The sequence below is a fragment of the Zeus faber genome (genome assembly GCF_960531495.2).
Source record: "Zeus faber genome assembly, chromosome: 5".
Classification (NCBI taxonomy): Eukaryota; Metazoa; Chordata; class Actinopteri; order Zeiformes; family Zeidae; genus Zeus; species Zeus faber.
Genome location: NC_137192.1, coordinates 33,645,624 through 33,672,701, shown reverse-complemented (window position 1 = coordinate 33,672,701; position 27,078 = coordinate 33,645,624). Strand labels below are relative to the sequence as shown.

The following is a 27,078-nucleotide window of genomic DNA, read 5'->3' as shown; positions in this document are numbered from 1 at the left end:
TTTCTTTTATTCTTTTTTCGTCACATGAACTGTGCTCTGGAGTAAGAATGCAAATCTGTGGGGTGCCGGAAAAAATGGGACGGGATTTTTTTGTCCCCCCACTTTCAGGTATTACGGTAATAGAACGTTGGCGACAGTGGCGTCGTTAGGGGCGGGCGTCCGGGGTTTCAGCCACGAACTTTTATGAATAGCCCCCGCTCTAAAATAGCCCCACGGGGCCGGCTCTGCGCCCCGATCGCTCTGTCTCTGACGGCGCTGACGGTGCCCGCGGCGCAGGATCGGTGCGCCAGAGCAGTGCGTGTTATTTTTCCGTTTCCTTATGGAGCGGAACAAGCGCCGGGCGTGATTGGGACACGTTCTCCGTCACTCAACCTCCTTCCCGTGTTCCCCCACTACATAGTACAATCTGCTGCCCCGGCTCAGTAGTGGACGCAGCTGAAACTCGCTCTTGCAAATACTTTGTGGGTTTAGCTGCGGGTCCTGTGCGCAGGGGGTTTACATTTACATTTAGTCATTGATCAGACGCTTTTATCCAAAGCCACTTACAATTGTTCAAACACCGATGGACGCAGCCATCAGGAGCAATTAGGGGTTAAGTGTCTTGCTCAAGGACACTACAGCATGCTAGCAGGAGCCTGGGATCGAACCAGCAACCTTTAGATCACTAGACCACCAGCTCTACCTCCTGAGCTACCATCCCCACAAAGGTTTGAAGTTGGCAGGAAGCGCGGCGCGGTTCCAGGGCAGCGCGTTGGAAAGGGCTGGACGCCCCGGGGAGGGAGCGGCGTTCGTCCGCTTTTCCGCCGCCTGCTTTGTCACCGCCGGAATCGACTGGAGTCTTCCTTTCTCTCTTTGCTTTCCTTTCACTTTGAAGGGTCTGCCTTGCAGATCTTTGTCATTCTTGCTGTCCCCGAGGATACAACTCCGGCGGTGTGTCTTTTGTTTTTTTTAAGTTTACGGGACAGGATGGCACAGAATGCGCTCTGATTTAGAGGCATGTCCTAAATCCCCCCCCCCTAGGGATCACTACAGTCTCATCTTATCTCATGTCATCTGATCTGATCAGTCGCCGACACAGAGTAGTGGGTTATCGGAAACAGTCGGGATCGTGGTGGGAAGTTGGCGTGAGCGTGGCGAGTTGTTGTTGTTGCGGCCCCACTGCAACATGTGGTTATCTGCTGATAAAAGGAGCCCTGCTGCTTAACAACAAGGAAACAAGCAAAGTGCAGTTTACGTCGGCTGCGGAACATCCTGAGTCATTCCGCGACAAAACTACAGCTCCTCAGGTTCCAAGGCACGTCCGATGCTTTAACGATGCCGCTCACATCTGGGATCTCCTTTGCAAGCCGGCGAGGGCGGATCACAGAGGGGGGGCCGTCACCTGGGTCGTGGACGGAAAGAGGCGGAGTCTGGTCTCCGCCGCGGTGTAAGGGGGGGGGGGGTGTAAGGGGCGGTGCTACTCTCCGGGGGATGGAGATGGGAGGCGGGGGACCAACTCGGACGGGAGGCGGGGGGGTGCGGCTGGTCTGAGGCGGACCACGCCAGCCTCCCCACGAAGACACCATCTCAACCGGCACGAGGGGGATGGGAGAACAACTATTTGAAAGCAATTCTTAAACTGCTGTATTTTTCATTGTGGAACTTTGAGCCCGCTCTGGTTGAAAAGTGGCTTCTGATTGGAAGCTCTTCAGTAGGTCAGTGTCAACTGGTGCTAAGTCTGTTAAGAATTTAATCGGGCTGGAGGAGAATTCTGGCAGGATGTATAGCATATAACTGAATTTAAATAGAGATACATTAGTGCATGTATGCGTAGGAAAGACGAATCCTTTCCACATGGCAGCGGCACTAGACGTCAGGTTGGCCAGTGAAGAAAAGAGAAAAAAAAAAAAAGAGTTTAAATTCGATAATGTCCGTGCATCTGTAAAAAGTTCAACTTTAATGCAGAACCGTGCCACAGCTCTGTCCCACAGAGAAACGTCTTGTTTTCTGACTGCCAGGCATCGTTGGTCTTGTTTTTTAATCCATCTGAGCATTTAGAAAATTGCTTACAGTCTCGTCCACGCTGGCTTTGGTTAATTAAAAATTTAAAAAAAATGAAAAGCTGAGACGCTTCCAAAGTGCCTGTCAGTCAAAACGTGAGCTCGTGCAGAAGCCCCGTCCAGGCATGACCTCAACGCCGTTTCGGGCGATTCACTGGAGCACTGCAGGTTGAGTGTTGAGCCCTTTACCGACCGCGCTTCCAAGTGGTTTTTCGGTGACTGTCGCTGCGCTATGACACGCGCGACAGCATTTGGGGAAGGTGTCTTCCGCCGTGATGTCTTTGGTTCTCAGGTTCATGTTTTTTGTTTGGATCTCGAGGGGGAACCGTTGTTTCAATGTCCCGGCTTCACTTCCCCGTCGTCTCGGGAGTGGGCCCGGCCGATGAATATTCACGTCAGGCTGCGCTCCCTCATGAGAATACTAATGCCGTGCTGCTGCCACTTCCTAGCGTGGGTCACAGTCAGACACCACCCATTGCAGGAAAAAAATTATGTTTTTGGTGTTCTGTAATTAAAAAGAATTACAAATTTATGCAAAATAGGGAGCTCGTCCGACATGCTTTACCTACTGACATAGAAAAATAAACTCGTCTCCTCGATTTGCTTTATTACAGGGTGGTGTAACACAGCGGTTCTCAACCTTTTTCATGGGGCCACAGACCCCGTTTAATAAGATTTAATAAGAATTAATAAGATTTTTGGGACCCTCATTTGGGAAACCGACATTTTTGTCACAAACTTCTTCTTCCAGAACGGTCATTATGGTACATTCCATAAAGGGGCTCATGTCTCGTCAATGAAATAGCGGTGACGTTTCACTACCAACCACTTTGCTGGGGACCTCCTGGAGCCTCCCCAAGGACCCCTGCGGGGGGTCCCCAAACCCCACGTTGAGAACCGCTGCTATAACGGATGACCCGTGTCCTCCCTGTTTGTCTCACGTGGCCGCTTCCCCCCCCCGCAGGTTATGAAGACCTACCACATGTACCACACGGAGAGCATCAGCGCCGAGAGCAAGCTGAAGGACGCCGAGAAGCAGGAGGAGAAGCAGTTCAGCAAGTCCGGGGACCTGAACGTCAACCTCCTGCGCCACGAGGACCGCCCCCCCCGACGCAGCTCCGTCAGGAAGATCGAGAAGATGAAGGAGAAGGTGAGACGGGCTCCTCCGACACCCCTCTTGCGCCCCCCCCCCAAAGCTTTGCGTCCCCCCCCCGCCCACGCCCACGGCGCCGCCCGAAACAAACCCGACCGCCGGGTCCGGCGTGCGTTCACTCGCTTTGGCCCCCGATCACATCCTGTTTGTTGGCAAAATGCGGAGGAGGGGGTTGTGCGAAAGCGCCGACCAGAGAACTGGAACGGAGCGATGGAGAGAAAGCCAGACGGCGGGGGGCGCTGCGGAGCCGCAGCTCGAGCGCCCGGCGGCCCCCGGCCCCGCCCCCGGCCCCGCCCCCGCCCCCGGCCCCGGCCCCGCCCCCGGCCCCGCCCCCGGCCCCGCGCCGTTCAAATCACACATGGGCACTTTTCACGTTTTAATATTTCATATTTTGATTCCGTTTCGATTCTTCCCGCATTTTCCCCTCTGGAGCGTCTCAGGCAAACGAATCGACATCGTCCGTCAGCCACGCCGAGTCCAGCGGCGTCTTCCCTCCCCGCTCCCCCTTCCCTCCCCGCTCCCCCTTCCCTCCCCGCTCCCCCGCTCAATCCACAGAGACGCTGCCAACCGAGCGCTATTTATAACTTCTGCAGCCACGGATGTGTCCCCCCCCCCCCCCCCCCGTTATTTTCGGGGCTGTCGACGCTCCGGCGTTAAAGCACGTACAGGTGGCAGGTCTGAAGAGAAGTGAATAAGAAGTAAAAATAGTCGTCCTGTTTCCTAATCTCAGCGTTTAACAAGGAGAACGGGCGAGCCGGATGTACGAAGTAATAATAATGTGCAAACTCGTCGCTTTGGGGTTTTTATTTCTCCAGACCAGACTCCGGATATTGTTTTGTCAAAATCTGAAACGGGTGTGAAGAACCTTCTTTCCATGTTGGACGAAGCGTGGTGGTTTAAATCTCCGGGTGGATTAATCAGGGGAGACCGAAACGCCAACAAAGTCTTTATTTTATTTGTTTGTCACTAAAGCTGATAAATAGTTTTTGTTAATTTTTGGATTTTCGCATCCTGCCTGCCCTCAGAGGAACAGAAATGTGTCGGAAAAGAACGCAACGTCTCTCTATTAATCCATACAAGGATGAACCATCCCTATGAGTAACCATGGTAACAGGGACCGTGCTCCATTTAAATGTGCCTGCTAAGTCGACTCGACTCCTGTGACGGATCACGACCGAACATTTTCGAAATCTCTCGCGACGCAGACAATTAAGACATTTTTCTCTGTTTTTGGTGCAGCGTGATTCGGTGAGGCTACATGGAGCCTCTGAACGTGACCCAGGGACATTTTATTTTTAAGAAGCTATTATCCTGATGCCGCCTCTCCGGAGTCCCTCGCTGGCCTCCTGCCGCCTCCCTCTCTTTCTTTCCCTCTCCCTCTCTCTCTCTCCATCCCTCCTTCTCGCAATCAGAATCAGAATCAGTGTTTATTCAAAAATATTCATACACAAACAAATTTGTCTTTGTAAGGATTTGTGATTTGTTGTACAGAAAATTAAAAATGTATATTAAAAAAGAAAACGAATAAAAAACTAAAAATTGCCAAATATACAAAAATATAGTAAATGTGATTCTATTGACAAGATAGGTTGATTGAGTATGATCGCTAGTCTGGCCTTGGGTATAAATTATTCAAACAGATGGATTTACTGTACAAGAGGAATAAAAAAATATACTATATATTTAGTGTGTATATGTATATTTATATATATATATATATATATATTTATATAAAAACACGGGCATGACAATGGATGAGTAGGTATAATTATTACTGTTATGATTCAATTATTTCAGTGTCTACTATGTTAATACAATACTATTACATGTTTACATATGCAAATACATATGCATCTCTTTGTCCCTCTCTCTCCATACCTCTCTCGCTCCATCTCTCACTCCATCCCTCGATCTCGTCCCTCTATCGGTCTGTCCCTCTTTGTCCCGTCCCTCTCTCTCGCTCTCTCTCTCCCTCTCCGTCTTTCTCTCCCTCTGTTCCTCTGTTGCTCCAAGCCTCGCTCCATCCCACCGTCGCTCGTCCCCCTATCTCTCATCCCTCTATCTCTCTGTCCCTCTGTCGCGCCATCCCTCGCTCCATCGTTCCACCTCCCCGCCCCTCTCTCTCTCCCACCCTCCATCGCGCCGACCCTCTCTCTCCGTCCGCATCTCTCCCCTCTCTCCATCCCACTCTTCGTCCCTCTATCGCTTCTTCCCTCCCTCTCTCCGTCCCCCTACCTCCCTCGCCGTCCCTCTCCCCCTCCGTCCCTCTCTCTCCGTCGCGCTCTCATTCTCCATCGCTCTCTCCGTCCCCAGAGACAGGCCAAGTACTCTGAGAACAAGCTGAAGTGCACCAAGGCCCGGAACGACTATTTGTTGAACCTGGCGGCAACAAATGCCGTGGTGGCGAAGTATTACATCCACGACGTCTCGGATATGATCGATGTGAGTACGCCGCAGGCGCCGTGCCGTTTGTTTGTTTGTGTGTGTGTGTGTGTGTCTCTGCTGGGCTTTCCAACGTGGGTATTCTGTGGCCCCGCTGTCGCTTCCCCCTCACCATCTGTTCCTGTTCCCTGTTTGTTTCTGAGCCGCTCAACGTGTTCACATCGGTTTTACCTCCATGAAGATGGATTTTTTTTTTTTGTTTTCATTCGGATCCAGATTTTTACCACAAATACACTTCAGCGTTTGCAGTAGTAAGTTTGCTCAGCAAGTAGAACGCTCGGACATTTAGTTGAGTAAATGTTTTTCAGCACATATAAAGCAGGACAAGGTCGTGATTACTCTAGTGTAAAGTAAAATGGAGCGTGCGTTGGGAACGAGCTCTTAGCTTTCTGAGGAATGACGAGAAGAGAGCGCGACACAGAAACATACCTGCAGTCCTGCAACATTCATTTTGTGAGCAGGCTGATATTGGCTTGTCATAAAGATGGGCGGGCAGATAGCATGCTCCAGGGATGGTCGTTGCAAAGGGCAATATCCAATGCACGCAAGCACGCACGCACACACACACACACACACGCACACACACACACACACACACACACACACAAACACTTGTTGCAGTCAACCAAACAAATGAATCCTCACACTCTGAAAATGTTCTGAAATGTTCTGTTTACATTTCCCTGAACCCTGACATAACATCTTAGTCAGTAATTTAAGTTCGATCGCTGGGTAGTTTGTTGCAAAATCACCATGACAACAAACAAGGTATGTGACTTGTTCTGTGTGTGTAGTGTGAGAGATCGGCTCTCGTTTCGAGCCATATTCGATATTAAATATGTATTCACGTGCATATTTCTTAAAGGAAAATGGAGACAATATAATCACAGAAGAGCCACCTCGGTCACACTCTACATAATAAAGGATCGCTGTGTTAAGATTATAGGATTAATAGGAATAACTTAATACCAGTGTTTTGACTGTCATCTACAACAACCTCAATGTTTTTTTTTATTCTATTAACCTCGGACTCACTGTTGTTTTTTGACACCGTAAGCACTGTAGGTATACTGCCTGTCACTGGACACAGGGCACTGAACGCTTTCCATTTCTCAGACACCGTTTCAGCTTCCTCTTCTCTGTGCCAGCTGAGTGGCGGTCACGACACCATGCGGCGCTATACATTATTATTCAGTGATGCTGCATTTCTAGGTTTACCCTCATTAAACCAGAATATTTCAGTTGGACTTCACCCACTTTGGTTTCTTTGACAGCATGGACAGTAGAGCAATTTAACTATTTGGGTCTCCATTAGCTGCAGCGTCGCCTAAACTGGCCATTGACAGACCATTGTGGGGGAGGTGGTTTGAAGGGGTCTGGCAGCAGGGGCCTGCACAGAGACCCCCGTTGAGGGCTCTCCCCGATCCCTCCGCTGGGTGACTTTGATGGGCTGCTGGCCCCAGTGTCTGGCAGAGCAAAGGCCTATGTCATCCCAAATCCCGCTGAGCTGTGGGGAATTGGATTGCGAGCGTGACCGCCGGGACTTTCACCGGCAGCAGAGGATGGTATTGGTCCGTTTGTCACGTCTGCCCACGTCCACAGCACAGTAACAGTCGAAAGTCAGCGATGCCAATGAGCATTGTTCTAATTATACTGGGGAAGTAGAATTCAGACCAATGTGGATTCTGTCTTCCTCCACCTTGATAGTTGAAACAGATATCAAACATAACCGGTAAAAAGAATCAGGACAGTGGGTCGTTTAATCCAGTTTGGCCACCATGACACTATTTGTGTTTACTGATTGTTGTTAGTCATATCTTGATCAATGTATCTGTAAACACCATTGCAAGGAGGAGATTGAATCCCTTAAAATATTGGGAAGATTTATCTCTGCTCCTCAAGAAATTGCAACAATGCTACTGTTATCAGATAACTTCTCTAATTCTGCTCCTTTAAAGCTGATGGGTGTTCCTAGTGACCCTTCTTGTGGAGTATTACACCCATCAGCCACAACATTAAAACCATTGACAGGTGAAATGAATAACATTGATCATCTGGTTCCATGGCACCTGTCAAGGGGTGGGATGTATGAGGCATCAAGTGAACAGTCAGTTCTTGAAGTTGATGTGTTGGGAGCAGGAAAAATGGACAAGCGTAAGGATCTGAGCCGCATGTTGATAAGGACCAAATTGTGATGTTAGACGACTGGGTCAGAACATCTCCAAAGCAGCAGGTCTTGTGGGGTGTTCCTGGTATGCAGTGGTTAGTACCCACCAAAAGTGGTCCAAGAAAGGACAACCTGTGAACCGGCGCCAGGGTCATGGGCGCCCAAGGCTCACTGCTGCACGTGGAGAGCGAAGTCTAGCCCGTCTGGTCCAATTCTACAGAATTAGGTGAAAATAGTGAAATTGGTGATAAAGTTAATGCTGCTATGATAGAAAGGTGTCAGAACACACAGTGCATCACAGCTTGATGTGTATGGGGCTGTGTACCCACAGAGCGGTCAGAGTGTCCATGCTGACCCCTGTCCACCTCTGAAAGCTCCTACAATGGACACGTGAGCGTCAGAACTGGACCATGGAGCAATGGAAGAAGGTGGCCCGGTCTGATGAACCACGCTGTCGAATGTGCTGGAACAACAAGATCGATCCACGGGGGCCCAATTATCATTAGTGGTGGTTTTAATGCTGTGGCTGATCAGTGTTTGTTATCCTTCTGGAGTATTCAATTATAATATTCATTTTTCATTAACAGCAACATGTTCCCAGTCCGTTTGCTTCTCGAAAGAAAGGAATAATTTGGCACTAACCACAGCTTTCCCAGTGGTCTCCTTCGCTGCAATGACAGAGGGAGCTTGAGAACCAAATTTACTCCGTGCTAAAGAGTGTTTAGTGACTTACAGCGCCGTCAGACGCCCTAAGCTGCCTCCCAGCTCCCCCATCTACCATCCTTTGCCTAATGAGGATAGTTTATAGGGCTCCATATGACAAGGCACAATAATCATCCTCTGAATCCTACTGCGCCAACTCCGTACCAAGTTTGAGAAATTCACCTTTTAATTTTCTTTTTGAACGGTAACGTGCAGCAGGAGTTGCTTTGGGCTTTAGTTCTTGAATAAATGTTGTAAACACGACAGATGAAAGGAGCAAAAGTGGCTTTGTGGCTTTTTTCGCACATATTCATGAGCCTCCTGTTCCCCTCCACAGTGCTGTGACCTGGGCTATCACGCCAGCCTCGCTCGCACCTTCAGGACCTACCTGTCCGCCGAGTACAACCTGGAGACCTCGCGCCACGAGGGTCTGGACATCATAGAGAACGCCGTGGACAACCTGGACTCCCGCAGTGACAAGCACAAGCTGATGGACATGCACAACCAAGTGTTCTGCCCCCCCATGCGCTTCGAGTACCTGCCGCACATGGGAGACGAGGTGAGAATCGCCGAGCGCTGGAAACGGAGGGATATTTGTCGAGGATTAGCAGCGGATGTCACCGTCCTCGGGGAAAGGTGGAAGGGGAGGTTCCGTGGGGTTGTCCGTGTTTGGTCCCCGAATTCTATTCAAAACCGCAATGTGTGACCCCCTGTCATCCATATTAACTGACCACAACTAGCGACGCCGCTTTTTCAAATTCACCCCGCTAGCCTTTTTCCTCTGGCGTGTGCCTGATGCTTTCATTCTTGCCGGGAAAGGCGGACCCCGCCACCACCAGTGGCTGTTGCTCATAACATTCCAGCTACATAAAGTATGAAATATGGGACAAATATGAGATTTGAAACAAAATTGTCTAACGAATTACCTGTATGTTCTCAAAGACACTTATTCACTCTGCTGTGTTTTGTTGTCCTCAGGTGTGCCAGGTCAGCGCCCAGCAGCCGGTCCAAACTGAACTCTTGATGCGCTACCACCAACTGCAGTCTCGTTTGGCGACGCTCAAAATTGAGAATGAGGAGGTGAGGACTCCGGTGGCCCCCTTCACCGCCACACGCATTCCCTCAGCAACGTCCTATTCCAGTCCTGGCAGCTACGCTCCTGCGCCGCCTGCTCCCCATGAGCGGGATGCGTCTTCACGTAGCTCAGTGCAGCTTGTTCGGTGTGTTCTGTTACCGAGAGAACAGCCCCTCAGTGGGAGAGGCGGACATGGGATGCACACTGAGCTCTGTCTTCATGTGCGTGCAGGTGCTAATGGGGGTGATGACAACCACGGCTTTCATAGACTTGCCCCTGCCGTTGGCTCTGGCTTTTCTCTTTTCCCTTTTCTCTTTTCTCTTGTGGGCACGCCACGCCGTTACAGGGAACGCACTTGAACGATTTCGGAGCCCTGAACACGGAGCCCAACTCCGTCATTTTACATATTCATTGTGTGTCAGCCAGAAACTTTTCATTTACTGCTCCTTGTCTGATGTATGTCTGACCCCGAGGCTGCCTCCAAGCGCTACCATCGCAGAGCAGATTGTTTTATGTCATTTCAATACGATCAAGGTCATATTTGTTTTGGGGTCAATTTGTCTTTGAAATGCATATGCGAGCAAATCGCTCATGCGGCACTTGCCCTTGATAATGTCATCAGCTTCTTTTTTTCTTCTGCAATATTCTCTATTCGCTCTGTTCTGGCAAATGAAAAGCCTCCCTGTTCCAGAAAGTAGATAACACGACCGAGACGGAGCAAGAAAGCGCTGCTCCGCTCGTCACATCCTTCTCTTCGCAGGTGAGGAAGACCCTGGACGCCACCATGCAGACACTTCAGGACATGCTGACGGTGGAAGACTTTGATGTGTCCGATGCTTTCCAGCACAGCCGCTCCACGGAGTCCATTAAATCCATTGCCTCTGAGTCGTACATGAGCAAACTGAATGTAGCCAAGAGGAGAGCGAACCAGCAGGAGACCGAAGTCTTCTACTTCACGGTGAGTTCTTTCAGTCTGTCCATTGATTCTGGCTGCAAACCCTTGCTTGTACTTCACGAGGCCATATATATATATATATATATATATATATATATATATATATATATATATATATATATATATTTTTTTTTTTTTTTTCTATTTTCTTTTACCTTGGCTGAACTGAACGGCGGAGTACTGCAGCGCACATCTCTCAATTTGGAATGACAGCCCTGCGCAATGAAAGTGTCTTTTGTGACGCCTGATCTCCTACTCTGTGACGGCTTTGCAGAAATTTAAAGAGTACCTCAATGGCAGCAACCTCATCATTAAACTGCAGGCCAAGCATGACTTACTGAAGCAGACCCTGGGTGAAGGTAAGGACCCTCCTTTAATGCGCTCCATGTCTGTGTTGTCTGATCATGGCAGGCGCCTGACCCGGGGACTCTTTTCCTAATTACGGCCCACAGAACCCTACAAAAAGCGCTTGTAAAATAGCCACCCTTAGGGGAAGGGCAGTGTGGATTTTAATCTAATGAACTGGGGTGGATGAGTTGATGCAGACCTGCGTTTTTCCCTGGGGATCGGAGAAATGACAGCGTTGATATTCAAAAGGAGGGGCCTGGCCGACACACGTACAGGGGATGTGTGATCAAACGGACGGATCGCATTTCCTGTGAGAGGTTTCTTCTGGTTAGGGAGCCATGCGGCTGCTCTCTGGATGGTGAAGCTGCAGGAGGGGAGGTGTCAGAGGAGCCGGACATCATTTTTTAAGGCCATAAGAACAAACGCGCTCCCCTTCTTCCCAGGGGGGCCCTTGTCAGTTCAGCCGTGAATGGTTTACGCCCAATCAGTCAGCGGGCCCGGACCAGGCCCATTCCAGCAGCTGCTCCTGCACCGGGGTGCGACTAATAGAAAAGACTACCGTGCAGTTGCAGCTGGTGCCACGGAGCACACATGCTACACACAACCACTGCACACCCCCATGTCTTATTTACCAATATACTCTACTTTGTCTTAATTACCCCAAATCCCAAGTGTATTCCTGATTTCCCCCCGTATCTGGCACGCAACTACGCATTCATACACAATCACATTCTACTTGATGTCCGTGCCGGGCGCAGCTGTACCGGCCGGTTTGTGCGACCACAGTGTGTGGTGTGTAAATACGCCATATGGGGTCTCCAGGTACCACCCATGATAAATTATTAATGTAATCCATCAGCCTTACTCATTAGCTCTTTACCTCACACCAAAATGCGCGAGTGCGTGTGTGCATCAGCATCCAAAAAGGGAAACGAATCAGATTCAGATTGAGTAACACGAGTCGCTGTCTTCCGGGGGAACCCCCAACCGCCTCGACGTCCACGTCCACGTCGGACACACCGTCCAAGAATTGCCCCCTTTGAACAAATCAGAGGGGAGATCTCTCTGTTTTTCCCTCAAATTCACGCATCGACTTCTCTGCCGTTCAGAGTCGTTCCCTCTCGCCTGTTCACTGACAGTATCCTGCTCGTGTCTGCTGCAGCCACCAGAGACACAGTGAGCGGTCCAGTCACTAATGGACAAAGGCGTCCTCCCGCCGCTAGTCCCCTACTTGTGCATTCTCCGCGGGGGGGGGGGGGTCTTAAGCGTGATCACGAGTGTAAAAACACGCTGCGTGACTCGATCGTCTTCTCCGAACGCGGCGCGGGTCGCTCGGCGGTTGCAGGGGGGAGGTTTTTGCGTTTTTATTTTCCCGCTGGAACAAAAGGCTCAGTGAGCCGGCGTGGGGTCCACCCCCTGCACGTCCCCCGGGGTTTCCCTGGACGGCTGCTGGATACGATTGTCCCAAGAATTGGCTTTGAACGCGGTGCCGTTCCGTAGCTCTCCCAAAGACACACACCGCCTCTCACCGAGCCTCGCGTCCGCGGTTTATACTCTGAACGATTTATCCTTGATTTACGTAACATTTCTGGGTTTTTTTTCCACAGGAGAACGGGCAGAGTGTGGAACTACGAGGTAAGATTCCCTGGGATCATTATAAAACCAAATCACTCTGTCAAGTCAACAACGAAAAAAATACAGAGCGAAGACTAATTATGTCTTTATTAATTATTTAGATGATTATTAACCTGAAGCCTGAATAATATAGGACTGTCTGATTTATAATTGAAGTCACACATTTGACTCCTTTCTCATCGGCTGTTTATTCTCTGTTGCATAGAGAGAATAAATACCCTTTAAAATACGTCACACACACACACGATAATTGGCATTTTAATTACACCCGCGTGTGTGTGTGTGTGTGTGTGTGCGTGCGTGTGTGTGTGTGTGTGTGTGTGTGTGCGTGTGTGTGTGTGTGTGCATGCGTGCGTGCGTGGAGAGAGAAAGAGGCGTGTCAAAGATGGCATACAGAAACAGACCGGGGGAGAGAGAATACCACAGCAGAGATTTGCTGTCGTGGTACGACATTGGAATGAAGCCGGTGCAGGAGCGTCCTGCTCGTCAGCCACGCGTCGTCTTATTAGTGCGGGACGGCGATTGGTATTTCAGGAACAACGTTGGCCCCCAGCTATGGATTGATCCTATTAGCCGTGTAAATCGTGTTTGGTGCTGGCTTGAGTACGGTTATCGACGCAAAGTGAGGGAGTGGAAGCCGACCTCAAACCCCAGCACTCGGGGGGTTAATTGGAGGGCGGTCGGATCAGGTTTGGATCCCGCGCGACACCGCAATGCCCAGCGCAGCTTCATTTTCACGATTTTGGGAAAAAATAAAAAAATTTAAAAAAAATCCCAAAGGGTCATTTTATCCAAACGGAGGGTTTGCCATGTTTTCTTGATTTTTATTTGGGGGTGTTGTGTGTCTCTTGAACCTCCGTGGTCCGCTCCGGCGTTTCACAGGAGATGATGAAGGTGTTTTTTCTTCCCCCCCTTTGTCCGTCACTTCCCAGGCCCCCCACCCTCCCCCCTAAACCACAGAAAATGCGGAAGCCTAGGCCGCGCTCCGTCTATAAGCATAAGCTGTTTAACGGCAATATGGAGACCTTCATCAAGGTACCCTCTCGTATGAGTGACGCCGCGGAGGAGAAGCCGAACGGAGCCTTCCTCCTCCTCCTCCTCCTCCTCCTCCTCCTCCTCCTCCCCTGGCTTCTGACTGTCCTTGCTCCTGACACGGCGTCCATCCTTGGGCCTGACACGGCGTCCATGTTTAACCTCTAATCCTCCTTAATCCGCCGGTGCAGAAACGGTTGCTGTGACCCGTCTCTATATGATCCCAGATCCAGTTGCCTTCCCCCGGTTCTCTTCTTTCCACTGACTCCCGTGCGGAGGCGGCATCGGCCACCCGGCCCCCCAGCCCCCCGGCCCCTAGCCGCCCCCCCCCCCGCCCGCCCCCCCCGGCTCCTCTGCTTGTCTTCCGCTAACCCCCTGCGGTCTCTGGCCTCTGACCTTTTCTAATTGTTGCTTCTCTGCCTCCATCGCTTCATTGCTCTGCTGCTTTCTGTGCCAGAGGAAGAAGGAATGCCCGTAGCCGCATTCAGGTACATCGGTTTGGGGAGGGTAGAGCTGTTTGAACCATTGCCAAACTAAAAAGTGACTAATATAAATGTGCTTCTTGCCAGTTTCTACTAATAGACTACACTTGGGGCTGTACTTTTGCATCTCCTATACATTTTTTTTTTTTTGTATTTTTCAGTCTAGTACTGCTCACCAGTGACACAAAGATAATGATAGATAATTTTTTTTTTTATTAATTAAATCAATTTTGTATTTTACTCAAATGCATAAGTCATTAAAATGAACAATGCCACATTGCCACTGTTTTCAGTTCTTTACAAAGGGTTTCTATAGGTACTGTGTTTTGTAATTTATTAATGTTTTATTAATATGATTTTCTTTTAGGATTCTGGTCAACCCATTCCCCTTGTCGTCGAGAGTTGTATCAGATATATCAATCTCTACGGTGAGTCTTGCGTCATGTTCTTTTTTTTGCCGTTACCTCTAGAAAGGGCTGGAAGAAAGAATGAGAGTAAGGAACTCCTTAGCGAACCCTTCAGATCGTCGAATAGCCCCGAGCGGAGGGGCCGACACGTTCTGATTGTGAGGTGGGAGTCCAGCGGGCCGCCCGCGATAGGACCACTACATCTCACCTAGAAGCTTTCGAAAAAGTCCCCTCGGTCTTTGTTCGGAGGCCCTCCGCCCCGTAGAACTTCATCCCATCTCGCTCCACATCTGTCTTGAGTCCGGCGCTTTAGCATGATGCCCGCAGGCCTTTCTCCTGGATCTGGACCTAATGAAACCTCAGAAAACTGATTAAGAGCATTCTAACTGAAACCATATGCCGCGGCCGCACCGAGAGGCCCCCTCCAGGAAGGAGGAGGAAAAAAAAACAAAAAAACTCCGCCCTTCATGACTAGATTACATTTCCTGCTCCGCGATGTGTGTCTCTACGGCTCCTAATGGAGCTCGTATGGAGGTGTGCAGAACATAATAGGGTTTGGGATCTGAAATTCTGGTTTCTCTCTTTCTTTGGCGGCAGGATTGCAGCAGCAAGGCATATTCCGGGTGCCCGGATCACAGGTGGAGGTCAATGATATTAAAAACTCATTTGAGAGAGGTGAGGCACCTTAATGAATGACAGATGGCTCAATCCTCCCTTCCTTGTGCGCAGGGATACCCCGTGTTCCTCTGCGGCCATCGATCATCCTGTAAACCCATGTCCTTCATCCACGCGCTACTTTAAAAGCCATGGTGTCGCGTTGTTTTTGAACAGGTGAGGATCCGCTGGTGGACGACCAGAACGAGCACGACATCAACTCTGTGGCCGGGGTCCTGAAGCTCTACTTCAGAGGGCTGGAGAACCCGCTGTTTCCCAAGGAGCGCTTCCTGGACCTCATCTCCACCATCAGTGGGTTGTTTTCTAAAAAAAAACCCACCTCGCTGTTATTATTCGGCCGGCATCGCACGTTGAGAGTCCGCGCCGCAGACGCTGGGTTTAGTCAGACGGTACAGAGCGACCTCACCTTTGGGCCTTCAGAGGCTCTAGAGCCGGGGAAGGCACGGAACGCACACATGGAACCAATCTTAACACCGGGACTCTCTGGCTGTTACTCCACAGAAACCCAATAGGAAGAGGAGTGTGTGTGCATGCGCGCGCGCGCGTGTGTGTGTGTGTGTGTGTGTGTGTGTGTGTGTGTGTGTGTGTGTGTGTGTGTGTGTGTGTGTGTGTGTGTGTGTGCCCTCTGCACACCGCAGGATCCTTTCTCCTTGTTGTAAATAGCTCGGTGCCACAGGGCTCTGGTGAAAGGCAGGAGAGGGCATCTATTAAAGTGTCAAATAACAGCGTCATAACATCCTCGCCGTTTGGTTGCTCGGCTGCAGCCTCTGTTTGACTGGCATCTCCGCGTCAGGGTCTTGTTTTTATATTGGTGGTAATAGCCATGTATTATATGTATAGCACCCATTTACAGCGCAGTCAATAAAGACAGTTAAATGCATGAGAGCTTAAGTTAGGGTTAAACACGCTTGATGAATGAACCAAAATAAAAACAGCGCTACAAGGGCGTGATTTATATGATGGTGCAGTGTCGTGGAGGGGAGTGGCGCTAAAGCTTTATTGTCCATCGCCTAATGTCCAGCGCTGACCCCTCCCTCCCTGTGTGTTTCAGAGCTGGAGTCTGGAGCCGAGCGAGCGCACCACATCCAGCAGATCGTCGTCACTCTCCCCCGCACCATCATTATCGTCATGCGATACCTCTTTGCTTTCCTCAACCAGTACGTTCTCACATCAGCCCGAGCGGGGCTGCGTCGGCGACGGGACGACGCGTACGCGCGGTTGCGTCCGGCGGAACCGCCGCCCGTGTCTCCCCCCCCCTCCCTCAATCCGCCGGGCGCGCCGGGTGTTCTGCGGAGGCCGAGCGGCTCATTCTTCACCGCCGTAATATACCTGTCGGCTTTTACGGGGCGCCGTCAATGCTCGCTTAACCCGGTTAGCCCTGGAGAGCAAAGAGCTCCGTTTGATGTGCTGAAGTTGAGTCGTCTGTTTCGTGCCCCCTGTATCTTGGGCCGCCTCCGGCCCATGACTTCCTCTCCGGCACATTTTGGTGCATTGAAATCGGGGGGCTGCGCCCGCTGCAGCGACGAGGCTGGGGGGGGTCGCTGGGCCAACTTCGTCAGCCGAACGGAAGTCGTCCGGAGGGTGGCGAAGGGCCACTTTGGCTACATTAATTTTTTCGCGTTTAAATATGAGAATATCTGTTTCCTCGAGTGAAAAAAGTGGTTGGAGTTGAGATGGAACGCGTTTAGATCCCCGTCCGAGCACATGGACGAGTCACCGAAAGCCCCATCGACCCCCCCCCGAAGGAAGAGGCTTCATTCCCTCCCACGCCACTGGAGCTGTTAACTGCCGGAGAAAAGGTCACAGGCGTGGATTTGTGTGGGCGATAAATTGTTTAAGGACCATGTCAGTGTCAAATGGAGTCGGGAAAATCGTCGAATGTGTGCGCTGACGAGCACGTTGCCTAAAACTCCATCTGACGCCGGCGTCGTCCTTTACTGCGTGAATAAGGGTGCGGCTGAATACATTAATACATACATACATGATACATTTGCGCTTTTATTTTTTTTAACATTATATGTAAAATATATATATATATATATATATATATATATATATATATATATATATATATATATATATATATAAATATATATATATATATATATATATATATATATATATATATATATATATATATATATATATATATATATATTCAAATGTATAATATTATTATTATACATTTGCACTTTTAATGTTCATGTTCAAAATAAAAATGAGCGCGCGAGCCTTCCCTTTGTCCCCAGTCTCTCCCAGTACAGCGACGAGAACATGATGGATGCCTACAATCTGGCCATTTGTTTCGGTCCCACCCTGATGCCCATCCCCGACGCCCAGGACCCGGTGGCCTGCCAGGCTCACGTCAACGAGGTCATCAAGACCATCATCATCCACAACGAAGCCATCTTCCCCACGCACCGGGAGCTGGACGGCCCCGTGTACGAGAAGTGCATGACCGGCGGAGAGGAGTACTGGTGAGCAGCTCCGCCCCCTCCGCGTTCACACTTTTGCCGTCGTGATCGTAGACTAGCTCCCAGGCTTGTTTCGGGAGGTGGCAAAAGGTGATGTCGCATTCGTTGACCTCCCGTCAGGGATAACTCGCGTTGACGGACCAGACACTCGCCGTGGACGACTCCGTTTGTTTTTGCCTATTTCACAGCTTACTTATCTCGGTAACTCTCGCAGATGATAACGCGATGAAAATGTGGATTGCCGGTCTGACGTGCGGTTTCGTTTGCATCCTGTGACTCTCTTCTCGAAGAAATTGCCCTTTTTTGCCTTGGAGAGTGTGTGCCACCGTGTGTCGGTGAGGGTGGATGCCGCGTTCCGAGGCCGTGGTGCACTGCATTCATAGAGCGTTAAATCCTTCCCTCCCGCAGCGACAGCCCCCACAGCGAGCCGGGAACCATCGACGAGGCCGACAACGGAACGGAGCCGCACACCAGCGACGAAGGTCCGTGACATCTCTGACTGGAATGTCTTCATTTCACCGGCTCCTGATTGGGATCGTGTCCTTTCCCTCCCGGCGCGCGTCTGGGTGCGGTAGGGGGTGGGGGGGTCGAAAAACACACTTTTTAGGCAGCTAGTCGCTGTGTTTGCCCAGACTCGTTCTCGCCGGTCTTCCAATTTGGAAAAAGAGAGGCTTGGCCTCGCATGGCCCCCGTCGGATAACTGGGCTTTGGATCCGACGGGTCCAATCGGTTTTAGCGCCGACGCCCATCGACCGCCCCCCCGTACCCCCTGGACGCGTGCTTCCCGCCGAGGCTTTGCCAGATTAAAGGCGAGACGTTTGAGCGAACAACATCAGGAGCGCCGCCTCGCTCGGCGCAATACTTTCCTGCTGGGCTCTCTCTCTCTCTCTCTCTCTCTCTCTCTTTCTCTCTCTCTCCCCCCGAGCCCCCTGCAAGCTCTCCCCGTCGCTCGCTCGCTCACTCTCTCTCTCTCTCTCTCTCTCTCGCTCTCTCTCCCCCCGCGCCCCCTCGCCTTGTTCTTTTCATTTGTTGTTGTTTTCAGCCTCTCTAAACAAGCCCTGCGAGAGATTTCCGTCTTTACGTTTCGTTTTTTTTCCCCCTCTCTCTCTTTAGAACAGCGGTTGGAAATTAACACGCGGCGCGCGCGCACACACACACACACATACGCACACACACACACACACACACACACACACACACACACACATACGCACACACACATACGCACACACACGCACACACACGCGCTTGAACACACTCTTGGACCCCGTCGAGAAGGCAGGCGAGGCGGGTCACGCAGGAGCGCTGTCTCCCCCCCTGCCCCCGGCTGAGGGGTCTCTCAGACCCGCCGGGGCTCATTACCTCTCTGGGCGGGTTATTAATGAGCGCCCCCCCCCTCCCTTGTTTCGTAACGCCGAACAAAAGGCCGCCAGGCCCCCCCGTGGAGCCGCTCCCGCCGAATGGGGAACGGAACCAAGCGGTCTGAGGGGGGGGAGGCAAGGCGGGGCTGCCGTGGTGGAATACAAGCTCGAGAGTTTGATTTAGAGACGCTCAGACCGGTGGGCTTGACTGTGCTGCTCGTCTCGTGACAAAAGAACTAATGTTCAACACAGACGCTCCCGGGGGGGGGGGGGGGGGGCAGCGCCAACACACGCTGAAAACAAACTCGCCACCATCTTCATTTGTTCTCCAGTTTGATACTTTCAGTCACGACAGGAGAAGAAATGATGGAGATCCCATCTCTCTTCTTCCCGCTCTGCTCGAGTAAACCTTCACCTTCTTCTCCTTCTGTCGCCGTCCGGCCTCGTTGCTCTTCCCTCTCTTGCCGCATCTTTATCTGAGACCGGGAAACGTGTGCTCGCATTTTGTTTCCACGATCCATTACCCAGGCTGACCCCTGCTGGTCGGCCAGCGCACCCAGCAGGACTCCCAGCGCTCTCGCTCGCTCTCGCTCACTCGCTCTCTCTCTCTCTCTCTCTCTCTCTCTCTCTCTCTCTCTCTCTCTCTATCGCTCTCTCTCTCTCTCTCTCTCTCTCTCTCTCTCTCTCTCTCTCTCTCTCTCTATCGCTCTCTCTCTCTCTCTCTCTCTCTCTCTCTCTCTCTCTCTCTCTCTAGACTATGATTGAGTTGTGTTGCAGTTGAGTCATTTTGATGAGATTTTGCCGTTCGACCAATAAAGAAAAACTGTCCGTCTTGTTTTTTCCTTTCGTTTATTTCTCCTTTTCCAGCGATCAGGCTGTGTGATGCTGCCACAAACGCTCGTGTGTTCAAGGAACTGGCCGACCGGCCCCAGTTCATTGGTTATTAAAAGCTTATTGTCGCTGTCGCGCTGTGCTGCACGTGCTTGTCTCTACAGAGATCGAGCAGATCGAGGCCATCGCCAAGTTTGACTACGTGGGGCGCACTCCCCGGGAGCTGTCCTTCAAGAAGGGGGCGTCTCTGCTGCTCTACCACCGAGCGTCCGAGGACTGGTGGGAGGGACGGCACAACGGGGTGGACGGCCTGATCCCGCACCAGTACATCGTGGTGCAGGACCTGTGAGTCACGGCGCTGGAGGGCGCGGCCCCCTGTTAACGGGGACTTTTCTCTGGGCGCGATGAACGGGTGACGACGTCCACGCTGCGATATGAGACTAGACGTCGTCTGGGGTTTGGGTTGTTGTTGTAGTGTCATGGGACAGTTAACTGTTGTCTTTCAGGCTGCGTTACAGTCGAGCGGGGATGTGGGCTTGAGTCGTCGCGACTTGGACTCCGGTCGACTGGAGTTACTGTTTTGATGACATCACAAAATAAAAGACTTGAGGCTCGGCTTGGACTTGGAAGTTAAAGACTCGTGACTTGACTTGACTTGACCTGTCTTGACACATGAGGACTGGGATGACTTGTTTGTGTTCATTTTATGTTTTCAGTTTAAATATCATATGAAATATTAAAATGTTCAAAATTGTCAGTGTTCGCATTACAAGTGGCAGCGTGACGTCACCCGGTGTCCTGGGTGGCAGTGAACGACCCAGATCCAGAACTGACTGACTTTTTATTTCTATTTGAGCTGGTTGGCGGTGCTTGTGGGGGGGCACTGGGGGCAATCACATTTCGGGGGTGGGGGGGCAACACCTCGTGCCCCGTCCTTTAAAACAATTCTCCATAAAACGTTCAAATTAGAGAAACATTCAAACGATTCTCCATAAAAAGTACAAATTTAAGATCATTTAAAATGTGCAGCAGTCAAACAGGAGATATAGATAGATAGATAGATAGATAGATAGATAGATAGGTAGATAGATAGATAGATAGACAGATAGATAGATAGATAGATAGATAGATAGATAGATAGATAGATAGATAGATAGATAGATAGACAGATAGATAGATAGATAGATAGATAGATAGATAGATAGATAGATAGATAGATAGATAGATAGATAGATAGATAGATAGATAGATAGATAGATAGACAGACATTACTCGACAGATACTGCAGGTGAGACAGCAGTATCTTGGGAAAAAGTGACTTGACTTGACTTGCTCAAGGAAAATTCACTTGGTGACTTGGTTGAGACTTGGACCAAATGACCTGAGACCTGTTTCATGACTTGGATGAGAGGGACTTGGTCACATGCCTGCAGTGAAGTAATCCAATTTACTGAACTTCATAGACCGTTCTATTCTGTTCTATTACTGACGAAAGTTTCTCAAATATTTATTGTGTGTAAGTATCTTATAAAAGCACCAATAGATCCCAACCCCAAAAGAACGTCAACTTGTCAACACCAAGGTATTTGTCGAAAAATACTGGTATATGTGATCTTGGATTTAGTCAATATTTCCCGTGTCAGATATCATCATAACTGTGATGACATGGTGTATGATGCAACCTGGATGACCTTAATCCGCTTATATCAACACATTCATTGTGAAAGGTGTAGGTTTTTACATAAACACCGGGTGCTCTGGTTCATATGTATCTGTCCTGTACGACTCTTTCAGGGACGATGCTTTCTCAGACAACCTCAGCCAGAAGGCCGACAGCGAGGCGAGCAGCGGGCCGCTGCTGGACGACAAGGGCTCCACCAAAAATGACGCCCCGTCCCCGTGCGAGCCGTCCCCCGACTACGGGGTCACGGGCAGGGTGCGGTTACGCTCGGACGGGGCCGCCATCCCGCGGCGTCGGAGCGGCGCCGACACCCACAGCCCCACCCGGGCGACCGACACCCCGCCCCGGGCCGCCGCCTGTCCCAGCAGCCCCCACAAGGTGGCACTCAGCAAGGGCCGCATGGAGAGCCCGGAGAAGAGGCGCCTGGGCACCTTCGGCAGCGCGGGGAGCATCAACTACCCGGACAGAAAGGCCTACCCCGAGGGCCACCCGCTGAGGCCCGGGCCGGGGGCCACGCGGCACAGCAGCCTGGGTGACCACAAGTCCCTGGAGGCCGAGGCGCTGGCGGAGGTGAGGCTCGCTTTCATTCTGTGTCTTTCTATCCGTCTGTCTTTCCTTTTTCCGTCTTATTCCGGAGACGTGGAGAAGATCAAACAAGCGTTCATAACGGCCGTATACAGTCTGCTCAAGGATGGAAATTGAATAGCACACGAGCGCCCTGCAAATGGGGAGTGATGGCGACTGCTGCTAATGAGAGAGACATTTCATATGCAGGCCATATTCGGCGGAGCAATTTCAGGAGACAGATGAAAGCTATTTAGATAGCCTTTATGATCTTTAATGATGCCGAAAATAGCCAGAGCTGAATCCGGCGAAGAGCTCAGCTCGCCGCCCAGCACAGCCTGGGAAAGGGCGGCGTCGGGTCAAAACAGCGGGACAGTGACATGGGTTGTCACTCGCGGCTCCATTCATCCTTCAGGTATGTCTGTGACTCAGTTCAAAGGGCTTCAAAGTGTGTCCTGTGAAGTGTCAGACCTTTACAGCCGTTATCTGCGGTGGGTGGGCCGGAGATTATAGAGCCGGGCGCTCTGCCGTACCTGTCTGTCTGAAGGGAGCAGATGGGACTCAAGGTAAATGTCAAGGCCAGACTGCAGCTGTGAGATACTCAGCGCCGCAAACACGTGGACCCGGAGCTGAATAACAAGTTAATGAGCTTCAGCTTTACCTCCACATTAGAAAACAGCTGCGGCCGACAGATAAAAGGGCCAATCAGACGCGTCGCAGAGAGTTTGTTTGGATCCAGGTCAAGGGCGGCACGTAGTGAACTTTGTGTCAGCAGAGAAGGCGGAATGCTCCAAACAAAGTGAGAACCGCCGGCGAGCAGCGCTGTCAGTGTGCTGGATGGGAAGCCGGGCTGCGGTTCTTAAGGGGGCGCGGTGAGGATATGTCCGCCTACTTTCATGAGTGATCGAATGTGTCGTCCGGCTTTTTCAAGATTCAAGATTCAAGAGGTTTATTCGTCACATACATATACATACTTTCATACATATACATACTTTCATACATATATGCAGTGAAATGTAATGCAACGCACCCGGTGATTACACACAATATGTCCTAGGAAAATTTCTCTCTACTAGACCAACTAACTGACTCCTAAAACGTAATACAGTAAGTTGAATACTTATAGAATAAAATAAAAATATATAGAATAAAATTAAATTAAATCAAATTAAATTAATTGGAATAGATAAAGGGAATAGGCTTACGTATATGGGATAGACTTATGTATATGGGATAGGGTTATGTATATGGAATAGGCTATTATGTAAATACAGATATGTGCATTAAAGTGGCATGTGGATGTGAATGAAGTGAGGTAGTGTTTGTGGGATAATACAGCACAGTATACAACAGTACGGCGCAGCAATACGGTAACGCCGAACAACCCAGAACAGTGACACAGTATGCGGTACAGTACGCTACATATAGTACAGAAGGTAGTGGAGCCTATGTGTGTGGCTCAGTTAGGACCCCTGGTGAGGTCAGCGTTGACAGTTCTAATGGTTTGCGGGAAAAAACTCTGTCTCAGTCTCTCTGTTCTCGCTGCGTGACTGCGGAGGCGCTTGCCTGACCGCAGCAGCTGGAACAGTCTGTTGTTGGGGTGATGAGGATCCTTCATGATCCTGCTGGCTCTGCTACTACACCTCCTGGTGTATATTTTCCGTCCTAATTCCATGCTAAAAATGACAGTTACTGAAAAACGACAGTTGCTGAAGACGACTTGCTTGGAATTGCTGGATCTCATCCCCGTTTTGATTTCTCTGTTTCAGCGTAAGGCTGAAACTAACTAAGACTGAATTTCTCCTTTTTCCCCCCGAAATGTTCCAATTTATCCCCATGCGGGAGACACGGCTTCGGGGAGGGAGGCGGGAGACGTCCTGGCAGTGAGGTGTGGACACGACGGGGGTTTTTTCTTTTGTCATGACCGAGCCACAAAAGGGCCCCGGCCCGGCACCATGTGAACACAAAACAGGAATCCGAGCACTCGGCCTAGTGTCTGGTCCGCAGGCTCTCGGCTCCCACGGCACCATCCTCACTGCAGCACAAACCACGCGTGAGAAAAAAACGCTCCCGGCCGACCTCGGGCACGATCGCCGCCGGCGGTTGTCACCAGTTGTTTGTCGCAAGCTCCCTGCTCCAGGCTCCACTCCAAACGCCGGCTGGTCCTTGAGGTGGAGCGGGGGAATAAGCCTCACGTCACCAGCGCTTCCCTGATGGAGGGAGACCGGGGTTGGTTGGTCGGTTGGTTGGTCGGTTGGTTGGCAACGGCGGTTGGTTGGAGCTCAACTCTGGTCCGTTCAGGGTCACAGGAACACTGCACTCATCTGCTCCGTGAAAACATCTGAGCGTCACTGAGTTTTTAAAGACAATGTTTGCATTGTTAGTTAATTATTATTATTTGGAAAGCTCAACAGCAACAGTAAACCTCCTGATGAGTTGCTTTGAAATGTTGTTTGGTATTGGTTGCTTCATTTTTTTGGTTATAATTATTATTGATTATTATTGGTTAACTCTATCATTTTGACATTGTGCCAACCAACGGCATCACGTGATTTGTGATTAAAGTCACGTTGTGCGTTTGAGGTCGGCCGTGCCCGCCGACCTCAAACGCACAACGTGACTTTAATCACAAATCACCAGATTTTTAGAAAACATTTGTGTACATTCAAACATATTTATTTACAGCTGAGACCTTGCAGTGATTTCCAACCTGTTTCCTTTTAACGTTATTTGAAACACTCACATATGTGCGGCTGGAAGGGGCGTCTGATCGTTGCGGGCCTCGCCCTCGCTGGTGGGCGTGGCCGGCTCGATTTATATATAAACTCTGGTTTAGGCTCCTCGGGGCCGTGCGTGGGGGTTGCTCCGCGGGCTTCCGGCCTTTCTGGGGGCCCCGGGGCCTTTCCCGCTGCTTGGAGGTGCTACGATATACTACCGACGTATTGGGATGAGTCCCGTACACTCACCGGTGGACACATCACATGCACGCACACACACACACACACACGCACACGCACACACACACACACACACACACACACACACCAGCACCTGCTTGGACACACCCCTCAACCCCCTCCTGATTACATCCCACTCCTTCTCTCCCTCCTTTACTGCCATAGCTCTCACAGGAGGAGTCCAGGTGCCGAGCTGCTGTTCCAGTTTTCCTGGACTAAATTAACTCTGTTTTGTCGATACATGTTGTCGTCTGATGTTTCTATGGTTATGTTTGGTTTGGTTGTTTGGTTCTATGTTTATTTGTCTCACCCGTGGTGACTCTCCTCCTCTTGGAGTAGTGATCAGTTGTTTATAGAACCAGACATGATAAATAGTTCTCCAAAGAGGGGGGTTGGTGGTGGTTCTGTGTAACAACAAGCTGTGCTCTTGTCATCCTACAGCTCGTCCACAGGACAGAGTTATTGCATCAGTTCTTGATGATTTAAGAATGAATAAAGTGTTGCATTGCAGGTTGAGGAGTTGAACTCCACTTGCAGACTAACTCTGTCCTGGATGCAATGGCACACAAATAATGTGTTGTATGCCCAGCATAAACAAAGAAATAAATAATAAAATAAATAAATAAATACATAAAAAATGAAAAGCTCTCACATGACTGTAACTGCTTTAAATTGTTAAACATTTGTTTATCTATTTAAAGTACAAGCATCTCACAGCTGATTTGATTGTCTGTGTCTGCAGGACATAGAGAAGACCATGACCACGGCCCTCCACGAGCTGCGGGAGTTGGAGCGTCAGAACGCGGCCAAGCAGGCCCCGGACGTGGTGCTGGACACCCTGGAGCCCATGAAGAACCCGCCCAGCTCGGAGCCCGCCAGCCCCCTGCACACCATCATGATCCGTGACCCAGACGCCGCCATGCGGCGCAGCAGCAGCTCCACCTCCGAGATGATGACCACCTTCAAGCCCGCGCTGTCGGCCCGCCTGGCGGGCTCGCAGCTCCGCCCTCCACCCATGAGACCCGTGCGGCCTCCGCCCACCCAGCACCGCTCCAGCAGCTCCAGCTCCTCGGGGGTGGGCAGCCCCGCCGTCACCCCCACCGAGAAGATGTTTCCCAATAACAGCGCCGCCGCCGGCCCCAACGTGAACGCCACCACCGACGCCGGGGATAAGTCTGGCACCATGTAGCACACGCAGAGTGTGGGAGGTGGAGGGTGGAGTGGGAAGGCGACATGGAAAACAGGTACCGATGTATGAAAAGCAGGTGTGGCTGCGCCTGCGTTTCCATGGCGATAGCGGTTGGAAGCAGGTAAAGCTCCGCCCATTTAGGTCATGTAGAGAATAAGTCAAAAGTAACCTCGGAACAAACTCCTTTTTTTTCTGTTTTACCTCAAGATAAACGAAATAATCTGTGGCCATGTTCTCCTCTGGGAGATACATTGAATGAGATTCTAGTTTCAGCTCTTACTGTGTATCGCTCCTGCTGATGTGTGTGTGAGCATCAGCCTAGAAGATAAAGTCAAATTAAATTAAATCGGACACTCTTCGGCTGTATATAATGACTGACTTGAAGTTGTCATGTTTTCAGTTTGTATTATAATGTACTGGATGTTTAGCAAAGTAACAATGTTAGAAAAATATATCATTTGGGTCCAAGGTATAGGTCAAAAAAATAAATAAATAAATAAATAAAAAGGAACCCAAAAGGAAAGGGAAGAATAAAGACCCCGCCCTTATTGAGTGTAGATCTGAGGTGTGGGAGGCCTTTTCAATCCTGTGTCGGTAGATTTATTTCCTCGGTATTAATAAGTCATCATCTCAAACGTTCGATTTCATTTCAAACGTTAGATTTCATCTGTTTTTTCATATTTATTTATTCGGCTCGTGTGGGCTCAGCGTGCGTGTGTTTCAGCAGCGGGGTCCAGTACGTGGATATTCGGCTGCAGCAGGCGTCTCCTCCTTGTTTTCACCAATGAGCAGGTCTGCAAGTGCAATCGTGGGCTTCGGTGAAATACTCATGGAAACCTCCCTCGTTTATTTATATTCCCTTACCTTTCCTTCCTTGCAAGCCCATTGGTTTCCATCCAGCAACCCCAC

At 50.3% G+C, this 27,078-nt stretch overlaps 1 protein-coding gene across 1 annotated transcript in view; it reads left to right on the top strand.

Moving 5' to 3' along the window:
- srgap3 (SLIT-ROBO Rho GTPase activating protein 3) overlaps positions 1–26,169 on the top strand; it is a gene marked incomplete at its 3' end in the record, with an annotated part of 53,628 nt that extends 27,459 nt beyond the window's left edge. Inside the window, exons 5-21 of the mRNA XM_080000174.1 lie at positions 3,004–3,189; positions 5,506–5,634; positions 8,841–9,062; positions 9,482–9,583; positions 10,339–10,536; positions 10,808–10,892; positions 12,489–12,516; positions 13,449–13,551; positions 14,398–14,458; positions 15,035–15,112; positions 15,269–15,403; positions 16,164–16,269; positions 17,362–17,589; positions 17,995–18,068; positions 19,943–20,123; positions 21,573–22,029; positions 25,723–26,169. Coding sequence (XP_079856300.1) covers positions 3,004–3,189; positions 5,506–5,634; positions 8,841–9,062; positions 9,482–9,583; positions 10,339–10,536; positions 10,808–10,892; positions 12,489–12,516; positions 13,449–13,551; positions 14,398–14,458; positions 15,035–15,112; positions 15,269–15,403; positions 16,164–16,269; positions 17,362–17,589; positions 17,995–18,068; positions 19,943–20,123; positions 21,573–22,029; positions 25,723–26,169 — 2,820 coding nt within the window. The remainder of the gene's footprint in view (positions 1–3,003; positions 3,190–5,505; positions 5,635–8,840; positions 9,063–9,481; positions 9,584–10,338; positions 10,537–10,807; positions 10,893–12,488; positions 12,517–13,448; positions 13,552–14,397; positions 14,459–15,034; positions 15,113–15,268; positions 15,404–16,163; positions 16,270–17,361; positions 17,590–17,994; positions 18,069–19,942; positions 20,124–21,572; positions 22,030–25,722) is intronic.
- Positions 26,170–27,078: the final 909 nt, after the last annotated feature.